We start from the raw sequence: 12560 nt of genomic DNA on the forward strand, positions 1-12560 counted from the left end.
TGCATGGAATTGATATGAGGACCCCCGGAGTTGAGCTTATGGCATAATATTCCAACGTAGTGCTGGTTTGAATTCTTCAATGTGTTGCATCATTTAATTCTCACAACTGCTCTCTGCAATTATTAAGAGATAACTAATTGCAGTCACCCTGAGTGTAATAAGACAACCAGACATATTTCTCCTTATCTGGATGTGACCTGGGACCTGTTAACCAACCTCGTCCCAGCTCTCCAAATTATATTACTAATTGCTAAGATTAGTACTGCTATCCTGTTTGGGAGGAAACCAAGGCACATAGAGGTGACATCTGTGCTTCTCACAGCCCACAAAGGACAGCTCTGGGAATTGAATCAAAGCTTTTGGATGGAAGGCCTGCCTTCCTCATCACTTGCTGCAGTGCTGTGTACCTCCAAGGAGCTATAGAAGGAAAGATGTCTTTTGATTCCTGTTTCCACAGCACCCCCTGGAGGTGAGCACTAAGGCAGTTCTGCAAATCCTCATGCCCTGTCACTCAGAAGTTAGCTTTGGGAACATAGGGCCCAGGTGTTACTATGCAGGGGCTGCGTCACTCCTAAGTCCTGCATTGCTTCTCTTCACCCTGTTGTCTCATTAGCCACTAACCTTATCCACTACACCCAGTTGAAAAACCAGTCCACCTAATCTCTGCACAGAAAATGTGTCAAGGTTGATTAGCAATGTCTGTCCTTCGTGTGGAAGCAGGGTCACAGGCATGAATGCCGAGAACTACCATCTGGAACCTTTTGAATGAGAAAGTCCTACAGAGGCTGATTGCAATACTTTCTTATAAAGGGTGACAAGTCCACCCACCTAAAATGTGAATACTGTACCTGAACCTGTAAAGACAGCTTTAAAGTCAGGAAGCAGTTATCATGCTTTGTCACTGGTCTTCTGTGACACAAGAAAGATACTGATGGTTGTCTCAGGTCCTGGAACAGATCTCCTGGGAGTTTTCTGATAATAAGGGTGGCAGGAACACCTTTGGTTCTAATAAGGTGACTCCTGCCAGAAGGACTGCTAGAAAGTCTTAGGAAAGTATAAAACCTGGCCTAAAGCTTGGAACTTTCACCTTCACTCCCAGACTGTGGGGAGGGAAAGGCAAGAGGGGCTAGAGATGGTGTTTGGTTACCAGTGGCCAATGATTTATGCAATAGTGGCTATGTAATGAAACCTCCATTAAATTCCCTAAAGGATAGGTGCAGAGACCTTCTGTGCTGGGGACACATGGAGATATAGGGGTGGTGCTCAGAGAAGGTCCACCTCCATCTCAGCCCTGTGGTATGCATCTCTTGCACTTGGCTGTTCCTGAATTGTTGTAAAGGTAAAGGAAGTGCATCCTTGAGGTCAGTGACCTGTTCTAGGAAATTCTCAAACCCTAGGAGAAGATTCTGTGAACCCCCAATTTATGACCAGTTTTTCAAAAGTACTGGTGACCAGGAACTTTTTGACTGGTGTTTCAAGTGGAGCCATTCTTGTGAGATTGAGCCACCTTTACTTGTGAGCCTGGTGGCTCAATTTTGGTAAACACTGTCACAAGGGAACTGACTGTGGGACAACAGTAGTGATGGAGAGTTGGAGAAGTGGTGTTAGGAAAGACAGAATAGGGTTACCAGAAGGAAGAAGGGAAGGCAGGGTACTGAGGGGAGGAGAGGTACAAGATCACAACTAGATAGGTAGGAATATGGTCCTGGCTAGGGAGCTCAGTGTAGAATGCTTGCCTAGCATGAGAAAGATCATGCTAGGTTTAATTCCTAGCATTATACACACACACTGAGGGGCCAAGCACATTGATATACTCCTGTAATCAAAGCTGCTTCAAAGGCAGAGATCAGGAGGACTGCAGTTTGAGGCAAGGCCAGGCAAAAAGGTAGCAAAACCCCAGATCTGTGTCATGTACCTTTCATCCCAGTTAGTAAGGTTGTCCTCAGGGCAAAAACACAAACCCTATATAAAAAATAATTTAAGCAAATATGGGCTAGACTGTTGCTCATGTGGTAGAGCATCTGCCTAGCAAGCAGGAGGCCCTGAGTTTACACTCTAGTGTGGCACCCATAACACAGAGAAATGAGGAGTAAGTTATGCCGTTCTATTAAATGCAGGGTGAGTATAATCAGCAATATTGTATTGCATAATTCAAAACAGCTAGAAGAAATGATAAATGTTTGAAATGGTGGATAATCTATGTTTTGTGAGTGATCAATACACAAGGTACACAGGTACTGAAATATCACAGTATACCCCATAAAATGCACATTTTTAATCTTCTATCATTTAGAAAAAGGAAAAATGCATTTGGTGTCAAGAAGAAAATTCTTTCATTATTGTGTTGAAACAACCCTTGTCCTCCATTCCCGAAGCACACAACTTACCAAGTGGAGCCTGAGACCCCTGCAAGGTACGTGATGACATCCAACAGGCCGTGGTTTTTCATCTCGATCAGGACCCCAAGACAGGCAAAGTGTGCCCTCAGACCCCCGCCGGAGCCAAGAACAGCAAGGACTGGTGCCTGAGTGTTGCAAAGAGGACAGTTGGAGGTTCAGAGTCAGGGGGGACAGTATTGGGAACAACATGGATGCCTAAGCTCCCCCTTGGGCAGGGGAAATGTCCCTCCCGTGTGAATGCTCTAGCAGTACAGATCTGTATCCTTCTATTTCTTCCCTTCTCCTCTGCTAATCCTGTGCTCCCAGACCCCGGGCACAGTGGGGTCAAACACCAGTCCCCCTGGAACATCTTCCAACCTTACCTCATCAGCCTTGATGCCCAGTTTATTCAGAGACATCACCACCTGGGTCTTGCGGTTGTCCACAGCCTCCTTCTCTTCTTTCTGGAGCTCAGGAGTGATGTGAACCCCATCGCTTTCCCAGACAAAACAGAAACAACAAACTCCAGAAAATTTGTAGTGAGAGAGAAAGAATAAGACATAGAATTTATGTTTTATAGAGTGGTGCTGTCTAAAAAAGGAGCCACCAGCACTGGGTGATTATTGAACAAACATGGTGTATGGGGATGGAGAAGTGCTGTGTGTGAGAGGCACACAAATCAACAATATTTCGGTGATAATTTTGTTTCTTTGGTGGGTCTTGGGTTTGAACTCAGTCCTTTGTACTTGCAAAGGAGGCACACCTCCAGTCCATTTTGCTCTGGTAATTCTGGAGATGAGGGGTCTCAGAATTTTTTGGTGGGCTGGCCTGGAACCTTGATCTTCCCAATCTTTGCCTCCCAGCAAGCTAGGATTACAGGTGTGAGCTACTGGCACCTGGCTCAGTAATAATTTTTATAGTGCTGACTTCTGAAATTATTTGGGATATAGTGAATATGAACACTGCTAACCCTCACACACCCTCCACAGGATCGTATCGGCAAATGTAATGAAACTCAGATCAAAAACATTATGAAACAATTTCATCTGTACTAAAAATGTGTAGACATTTTCTTGCCATTATTCCCTTAACAATAGAGTGTAACAACTGTATTCTACTAGGTAGAACTGACATTCTACTAGGTATTGTAGAGATGATTTAAAATACATGAGAGGTTGTACAGGTTTTATTGAAATGCTACACCATTTTATATAGGGAACTGAGCATTGGAGGATTTTGGTATGTGCAGAGGGAGCTGGTGACAGTCCTGGAAGGAATTCTCCAAAGTTACTGAGGGATGACTGTATGATATACTAGTGAGGTTATCAGCAGGGACTTCTCTGTATAAACCTGATGGAATCAGTCTGTTTGCTACAGAGTTGCCTACACACCCATGCAGCACTAGTTACAATAGCCAAGCCATAGAATCAGATGAGGTGCCCATCAATGGATGAACAGGTGAAGAAAATGTGATTTATATACTCAATCAAATGTGATTCAGCCATAAAGAATGATAAATTATGTCATTTGCTGGAAAATGGAAGAAACTGGAGATCATCATGTTAAGTGAAGTGAGACTCTTAAAGACTCATATTGCATGTTCCCTCATGTATGTGGAATCTGGATTTGAAAAAAGACATGAAAGCAGAAGGGGAAGTATTTAGAGGGATGAGTGGTAGAAAATGGAGAGTGATGGGAGGTAAAGATGAATGAAGCACATAGTACACAAAAAAGTATGAGAATGTCATACTGCAACATCTTATTTTGTGCAATTAGTAACGGTTAAGAAAATATTGATGACATGGTACAACCATGGTGGAAACCATTCAGTGGTTCACAAAAATGTTAGAATTATCAAATGACACAGTTGTCTCACTCTCAGGTATACAGTGAAGAGACTGAAAGCAGGTGTTTAATAGAAATGTGTACATTAACGTTCATAGTGGTGCTGTTCATAATACCTATAAACTGAAAGACACCCCAATGTCCATCAAGTGACAAACGCATAAACAAAATGTCTCTCATGTAATGAAATACCACCCAGTAAGAAAAAGGTTCTCATGCATGCCACAGCGTGACTGAACCTTAAAGAGACAAAGCCAAGTGACACAGATGACACAAAGACCACACATTGTATGATCCCACTTACATGACACATCCACAACAGGAAAACCCATGGGGATAGGAAGCACCTTAGTAAGTGCCAGGTTCTGAGAGAGGGAAAAATGGAGTGAGGCTTAATGGATGTGGTGCTTCCTTTCAGGATGATGAAAATGTTCTGGAGTAGACAGATACCGGTGGCAGTTGGACCACACTGTAAATGTGTAAATGACCCTGAATTGTTTACTTTAAAATGGTTGAATGGGTAAATTTTATGATATTGTGTTTTGCTACAATATAAAATTCAGTGGATAAAAACTTAATTGCACCTGTTTTGTTTTACTTTTTAAAATATGATTATATGTCCTGGCACAGTGACTCACACCTGTAATCCCAGGCATGAAGTGGGGATTTAGATGACAGTGGTTTGACGCTAGTCAGGGAAAAAGTCAGCGAGACCCAATCTCAACTAATCATCTGGACATCCTGGTGCTCGGCAGTGGCTCCTGCTATGTGAGTGGCTGTAGGTAGGAGGACTGTGGTCCATGCCGGCCCTGGGCAAAACGGAAGATGCTACCTAAAAACATTGCTAAAGGAAAAAAATGTGCTGGGGCCATGGTGCAAGTGGTAGAGTGCATGCCTATATATATATATATATATATATATATATATATATATATATATATATATACATACTTATTTTATCCATCCATCCACCTTCCATCTACCTACCTATCTATCCATCCATCTACTATCTATCTAGCCACAATATGGTATATATACATATTATATATCTATGTACATCTATCTATCTATTGATAAATTTCAGCTATGCATATGACTCACCTTCTATTCTTCTTGGACAGCAGTGATTTGGGGGACTGCTCACAGCTCATCTTCCCAACTTCCTCCACTCAGTTTATTTTCAATGCTGCCCTTCCCTGCTGCATGCCTTTTCCTGTTTGCAGCAGGTTGAAGAAGTCTTGAACACAGTATGGTTCTAGGTATAACTTCTGTAGGAAGATTCCAGATGAGTGTTTCTTAGGAAAGATCAGTTCATCCATTCCCTGTACAAATGATACCTGATCTACAACATGGATCACATCCAAGTACCCAGAAAAAAAACTAGTGTGGGAGGGAGAGGAGAACTCAGTGGTTTGGCAAGTTTGTTGAAAGCCTTTTTGGAAGAATTGGTCATTTGGTTTCCTGGTTTTGTTCCAAGTGCGTTCTTGTTAATCAGCCACCTGCTCCTCAACTTAAGAGGATATAGTTTCCTTCAAATTATCCACAGTTACATGGGCATTTCTTGAAGCTAAGCTAGCAGATGAGAGCCAGTCTAGCGCACACTACCCACCTGAAGCTCAACCCATGCATATTGTTTTCCTCCCTTGTACCCTGAGTCTGCACACCACCAACCTGGAGGCACAGGAGACCTCACTCCTTGGTAGGCACTAGGCAGGGAGTTCTGCGTGACCAGACACACTGAGCTATGGAAACCAGTAGCTTCTACAGATGGCTGTGGTCCCAGGTCAGTTCTTTCTCTGTTCTAATTCTGAAGTTCCTCATGTTTGCAAGGGCTTGGAGATGTCTCAATTCCTTGTGACAGTTGTGAGGAGACTGGCTGAGAGGAAGGAACCCTGTCAATGAGACACTTCCACCTCCCTGTATGCTTTATCCACTAAGTGCTCCTCCCTTCTGTGAAAGGGACAGATGAAAAAAGTCACAATTATGTCAACAAAATTAATTGTGGAGAAGGCTGGAGTTGCTGTTGTCAGTCACCAGCAGGGGTAAAGGGATTCACAAATGCAATGTGGCATTTATATAAAAAATACTAATAACATATGTATCAATTGGTTCATTCCTGCAATAGTGCCTGTTAGGGCAAAATTCGGAGTTCTGTATCAATTCAACTCATAATTACTCTCCCCAGTATACCCCAGCAGGAGACCCACTTACCTAAGTTTGGGCCTCACCATTAGATCTCTGATTGCAGACTTGGCTTCAATGATACAACCATGAGGGGTAAGTTTGGTAAAAGTTTTTGGTACTTACAGATGCTGGAGGTCCCCAGAAGGCCCTGAGTACAGCGAAGAGGGTAGTGAGAGGTAAAGAGAGCAGCAACTAGCAATTTATATATACAGTGGTAGACTAGGGTGTGGGTCCCTTTGGGTCAGAGGGCAAATGCTTGAATGGTGTGTTTAAAGAAGAGTGGGAGCCTGGCCTGCAAGGGGGAGAGATGCCTGAAGTTTTTAATCTCTGGCACAAGCTGGGCCGTTTGGGTGCGGTAAACTGGAAACTGTGCCAGGAGACCTGAGCCTGGTCCAACTTACATTAAAAATGGGTTTCAAGGGGTTAGACTAATTAAAGTACAGTATGTTTACAGGTGAAATACCAAGGCAACTCCCCACTGAAGGAACAGAAACTTACTGAAGGACAGGAATGTAAAACAGGTCATGATAAAAGGAAGAGTTCCTAGTGGGTGTAGGGGGGTAAATGAAGAAGGTAAAGGAGGGTGAATACGGTCAATGTGTTTTCTATACATGTATAAATATGGAACACTGAAGCCTGTCAGTCATTTTACGAAGGGAGAAGAGGCAGATAATGGAGTGGATGAAAAAAACTGTGGTACATTGTATGCATATACAGAAAAACAAAATTCTCTGTACAGCTAATATGTACTAATAAAAATGTTAAAAAATGGATTCTAGGTAGTAACCAAGTCTGAACATTTTCACTCCAGATTTTATTATTTCTGGCACAGAGCTGATGTTTTAGGGGAATAGATATAAAAGTGGATCAAGATTGACTGATCTTATATAAGCCACATGTTAGAAAAACAAGTAACAGAATGTGGTCTCAAGGTTTCTTTGTAGTGCCCAGCTGATTAACTTTTCAAAATTCCTTAAGACAGAGTGTACTAATATCACAATTGTGAGCAAAGACAAGAGTCTTATATGTGTAATGAGTAGTAATCTTACCCAGGATTTTAACTTATCCATTCTCCCAGAATGTTCTGTAAATTCCATGATTTGGTTTGCAGACTTTTAGTCATTTTTAACAATTTTTAAAAATTTCCTTTGTGTGTGTGTGTATACAGTGGTGTGTGGTACACATCTAAAACTGCCTCTCTGGACTGGTTAGGAGGCTGACTTGTAGCATCTGCAAATTTCCATTGTGTTATAATGAGTACTTAAAAACTCCTTTTGCTAAAAATCACTGACTCCTCATTGGGTCCACAGTTAACTGAAAGCAGAAGAGCCAAGAACCCCTGCCTTCAGTTTTGCATCTGCCTCCCTTTGCTCAGCAGTTATTCCCTCCTGCAGGTACCTTGGGTTCCTGAGAGGTCAGGACAGATGGGTAAACATCTTTAGGATAAGGGACTAAAATTAGTATAAGCAACAGTGATAGTAAGTTCTCCAACACTTTTGGCAGTACTGGGGTTGAAGTTCAGGGTTCCACACTTGCTGAGCACGTGCTTTGCCACTTGAGCCACACCTCCAGCTCAATTATGGCTTCTCTGAAACTCCTTGCATAATCAGAATCAAGATAAGTAATGCAAGCAACAACAAGAACAACTTCTCCACAGCTCTTATCCAAACTAGAACTGAGATAATTAATCAGATCACCGCACCTAACATCTTTTACAATCAGGGACAGACCAAGGGACAAAAATAACAACTCCTGCAGAATTCGCCGTAAACCAGTATGGAGATAATGATTAATCGGATGACTGGACTAAACATCTTTATGTTAAGTGACCAAGCAAGAACCATAAAAACTTTTCCAGGACTCAGTGCAAAACTAGAACTGTGGTAAGGATGGATCTGTCTACTGGCCTGACTTATAAAACCTGCTCTGCTAGCTGCATGTACCTCCACCCCTTCCTTTCTCTCTCTGTTTATGGAGCAGCTTCACAGATATTTGGGTGTCACCCTTCTCCAGGAGCCATGCTAATCTTCTCTGTATAGTTCCAATTTTAGTACATGTGCTGCCAAAACAAGCTCTATCTTTTCTACAAAACCTCTGAGTTCCTGTGAGACCCCTGAAGATGAACTTGGGTTCCCATGACCCCTTTATTTTTCTTCCTGATCTGGCTGCATTCGATTACATTGCCTTTCTCTGCCCTTTACCATTACTAATGTCCTTAATGAGTGTTTTTGGGATGGGTGGCTGAGCTCAGTCTACTGGTAACAGTGTCAGTGCTCTCACCACAGTTGGTTCTAGCTTACTAAGTCCATGTGACTAAACGTGGAGTTGGAAGCAGGTGGTTAACTGGGTCTAAAGAGCACATACAGCAGGCATTAGCAGAGCCCTGACCACGCACATGAACACACACACCCACACATGTCCCACGCACATGGGCACACACATGGTACACATACACACACATCTTTTAGGGGGTTGAAGCTCCTCTTGTTAGGGAGGGGGAAGGAGGGGGATAAAGCTAGGAAATGACTGATGACTGCAGACTGTTGGCTGTCTTTCCAGTGGTCTGGAATGATACATTGCAATCCTGGTGGCTCCTGATCCACTCATGTGACACAATCAGAAGGCCATTGTGTCCCCGTACATCTTACTTATCCCTACTTTGTGACCACCAGACTTGATGGGGGAGGAGAGATTAGGGACATCTGTGCTGCTAGGTTTGGACAAACACTCCTTGGATAACTGATGAGAACTGGTTGCCAAGAGAGGGAGACAGTGTTTTCCAGGAGAGGATCACAGAAGCATTGCCCACAGCAAAGTTAGTGAGTCACTAAGACCACACTGCTCAGCAGCATGACAAATGAAATAACAAAATAATGTTTTTTATTGTGTGGCAGAACTGGGATTTGAACTCAGGGCCTCCAGTTTTCTAGGTAAATGACATGAGCCACATCTCCAGTCTGTCTATTTTAACTGTTTTTCAGATAGGGTGTCATGCATTATGCCAGAGGCTAGCCTTGGGTTGCCTTCCAAGTAGCTGATATTATAGGTATTACCCTCATGCCTGGCCCCAAAACCTAAGTTTTGTGTGTGTGTGTGTGTCTGATGCTGGGGTTTGAACCCAGGACCTTCCACTTGCTAAGTAGGTGCTCTATCACAAGAGCCACACCCTCAGTCCCACACTAGTAATTTTTAAAGGAAACTAATAACAAGTGAAACTAGAGGATTTATTCAGGTTTCCCCTCAGTCTTCAACCCAAAACTGCCCCCCTAGCTCAAGTCTACTGCCACCCTAGCTAAAGATTACAGCCAGGGTTGGGACTCACGTATTCTCCCAGTGACAATGATGGGATGGGTTAGGGCTAACCACTCCTTAATTGCTACCTTGTGAAATGTTCTATGCACGTTTTACATATGAATTCATTATACTCCCACAACAGCCCTTTGTGATGAAACAAAACACTCTTCTATTTCTATTTTACAGAGAAGGAACGGAAGACCCAGACTGATTAAATAACTTGTCAGGATCACAGAGAATCAATATGGTATACTGCCATTCAACACTATGTTGAGTGCTCAACACTGATTACCTCCACCGTACCATTAAAATTTTACATTGACCTTCTGATATGGGCACGATTTTCCTCAATTTATACATGGGAAAGTGAAGGGCTCAGTGAGAAAACAAGAGTCACCCAGAATCTCTACTGGTAAGGGGCAAAGCCATGTTTGCAAATAGAGTCAAAAGTTCCTACTCTTAGCCAGGTTCACACCTGTGATCCTGACTACCTGAGACTTGAGATCAGGAGGATCTCAGTTCCAGGAAAGCCTGGGCAAAAAGTTCACAGACCTTATCTCAACTAATAGCTGGTGGTAGGATGTGCCTCTTACCCTAAGCTACTCATAAGGCTGAGACAGGGAGGCTCATGCAGCCCAGGCAAAAACACTTTGTAAGATCCCATCTCAATGGGGAAAATCTGGGTGTGGTGTTGCACACCTGTCATCCTAGAGATGGAAGGAAGCCTAAAATTGGAAGATCACATGTCAGGCCAGCCTGGGCAAAAAGCAAAACCCTAGTTCCAAAATAACTAGAGGAAAATTCTGATGTCAAAGCTGAAATGGTAGAGTGTGCTGCCTAGCAAGCAGGAAGCCTTGAGCTCAAACCCCAGTGTTTTGTTTTTGTTTTTTTTAAGTTCCTATTGTTAAACAGAAAGAGAAATTGGACTTGGGCTGAAGCATTGAGTTACCACCAGAACTACTTTCAAAGCAGTCCAATTTAACCAATGTCTACTTACAAACAGTGACTGTGCTTCTAAAAGCCTGACAATAGACCAGTCTCACTCCAGTGCCCACACACCTGAAAGTCAGCCTATTAGCAAGAGCCATGCTCTGGGGACTGTATCTCAGAAGCTGAACTGTCATCAATTCCTGAACATCCCAATAGCTGACCGTCCAGCACTTCCTATTCCTAACCTCTGCTTTCCCCAAACCTACGAGATCAGTTCTCTGCCTTGCAGCTGTAGTGCCTTCTAAGAGCACCATTCCCTCAGAAGCAATCTGGTCAGCTCTTTCCTTCAGATAATGTTGTGATCTCTTCCTTCAACATACTTGGTCTCCTGAACCAGAAGATAAAACTCCCTGTGTCTTTGAACAGGAGAATGGAATCCTTGTAAAACATCACCTTTACTTCCTGCTGACCCTCAGGCAAGGGGCTTATGTTTGGGGGAGGTTAGCCAGCAAAGGAGCACTACCTCTCTTATTTGCCAAAACCTGACCTGAGATATTGCCTTGATTTTTTTGCCAAAATGGCAGGGAACACACAGGCAAACAAATGGGCAATATGCCCAGGACAGCTCCACCACTTCCTGGCAAGTCACGGTAAGGGCACTAGTGAGGGAAGTGCCCACTTTCAAATGGAAGTGCCATCTGAAAGCGTACACTCCCGACTGACTAGCTCTGCTACCCAGCAGATTTTCAGGGAATTGCCAGCTCAGTCATTTACATCAATAGCCAGCTGAGAGGAGCTTGAAGAAAACACCTCATGCTGAGCACAGAGCAGCTTGGGCCTACTTACGTCATAGTGGTCACAAGCAGAGGCTTCAGAGTTTGAGAGTCCTGGTATCCACCACCACTTACTAGCTGAGGTGTGTAGCCAGCAAGGAAATCCCCAAACAGAGATCAGATTCCCAGACAGTACATCCAGGGAAAGTAACTTACATCCCTGTGCCTCAGTGTCCCTGTCTGTTAAATGCAGATAATGAAATATCAGATCGGTCTGTCACTGGCAAGAATGAGCACAAGAGGGAGATCACATGGTCAGGCAGGAAGGGAAAGAGCTACTCAGGAGTCAGGTTCAGGACTTCTCAACTCACTCCCCTAAGAATCTCACTGACACATCTCTGCCTCAATCTCTTTCTCCAAATTTATTTAACTGTCACACCAACGTCACTTAGGAAGACCCAAGGGAGAGCTGCTTAGCTACAAAGGGGCATCACTGTGTCATTGAAGCCTCATGAATCAACTAAAGTCAGGTCTTTTCTGTCAAAGGAGTTAATGCATAGCTCTCACTGTGTAGATGTCAGCTAACCTCCCTGAATTGCTACCTACATGCTTTGTGAAACATTGCTTGACCCTGCAAGGTTCTTGTGTCAAAGAAAGAGCTGTTTATCACCAGATGTCCTAATCTCAACCTGCTTGACCTGTCTTTTCTAGAAATCACTCTCACTGAGCTGTAAACCAATGGTAATCACTCTCATTGAACTGTCACTGCTTCACAAAACCTTGCTGTAATCAATCAATAGCTTGCCACCGGAGTGTTGGGAACCCAAGCCCAAATGTGGACCAGTCCTATTGAGGGACAGGAGATAGGGTCAGGAATATAATTTGGGTGTACTTCCCATCCAGGTGTGTCCTGCCTATCAGACTACTGTCTGTGGCTGTACCCTTCACCAGAAGTAAAACTTTTCCTTTTGCCTTGCTGAGCAACTCCTGAGTGTTTCTTTGATCATTGTTTGGGAATGGCACTTCTAACACCTCGTCCCAAGAGACTTCCCACTGCAATGGCCAAAGTTCCATCATGTGCCTGCATCTTATCCAACCTGTGCAGAGCTGCAGGGAGCCCCAAGACCAGTAAGGAGTTTCTCCACCCACAATGAGG

The 12560-nt window shown here is 43.5% G+C and overlaps 1 protein-coding gene and 1 non-coding gene across 6 annotated transcripts in view; both read right to left on the reverse strand.

Moving 5' to 3' along the window:
- LOC109697577 (cytosolic phospholipase A2 gamma-like) overlaps positions 1-12560 on the reverse strand; it is a 64791-nt gene that overhangs the window by 51575 nt on the left and 656 nt on the right. For 4 of the 5 annotated variants that reach the window (XM_074057870.1, XM_074057869.1, XM_074057867.1 and 1 more), the window contains exons 1-4: positions 6531-8057; positions 5325-5491; positions 2762-2873; positions 2388-2524 (exon numbers count right to left, since the gene is read on the reverse strand). In XM_074057870.1, coding sequence (XP_073913971.1) covers positions 2388-2524; positions 2762-2873; positions 5325-5374 — 299 coding nt within the window. In that variant the 5' untranslated portion in view covers positions 5375-5491; positions 6531-8057. Of the gene's footprint in view, positions 1-2387; positions 2525-2761; positions 2874-5324; positions 5492-5894; positions 6100-6530; positions 8058-12560 lie in introns of those variants that run through there. The other variant, XM_074057868.1, reaches the window with a different exon arrangement.
- On the reverse strand, positions 8376-8482 carry LOC141418293 (U6 spliceosomal RNA). Its single transcript, XR_012442975.1, has one exon. It is a non-coding gene; the product is annotated as a U6 spliceosomal RNA (small nuclear RNA).

The sequence above is a fragment of the Castor canadensis genome, chromosome 16 (assembly GCF_047511655.1).
Source record: "Castor canadensis chromosome 16, mCasCan1.hap1v2, whole genome shotgun sequence".
NCBI classification, from domain to species: domain Eukaryota; kingdom Metazoa; phylum Chordata; class Mammalia; order Rodentia; family Castoridae; genus Castor; species Castor canadensis.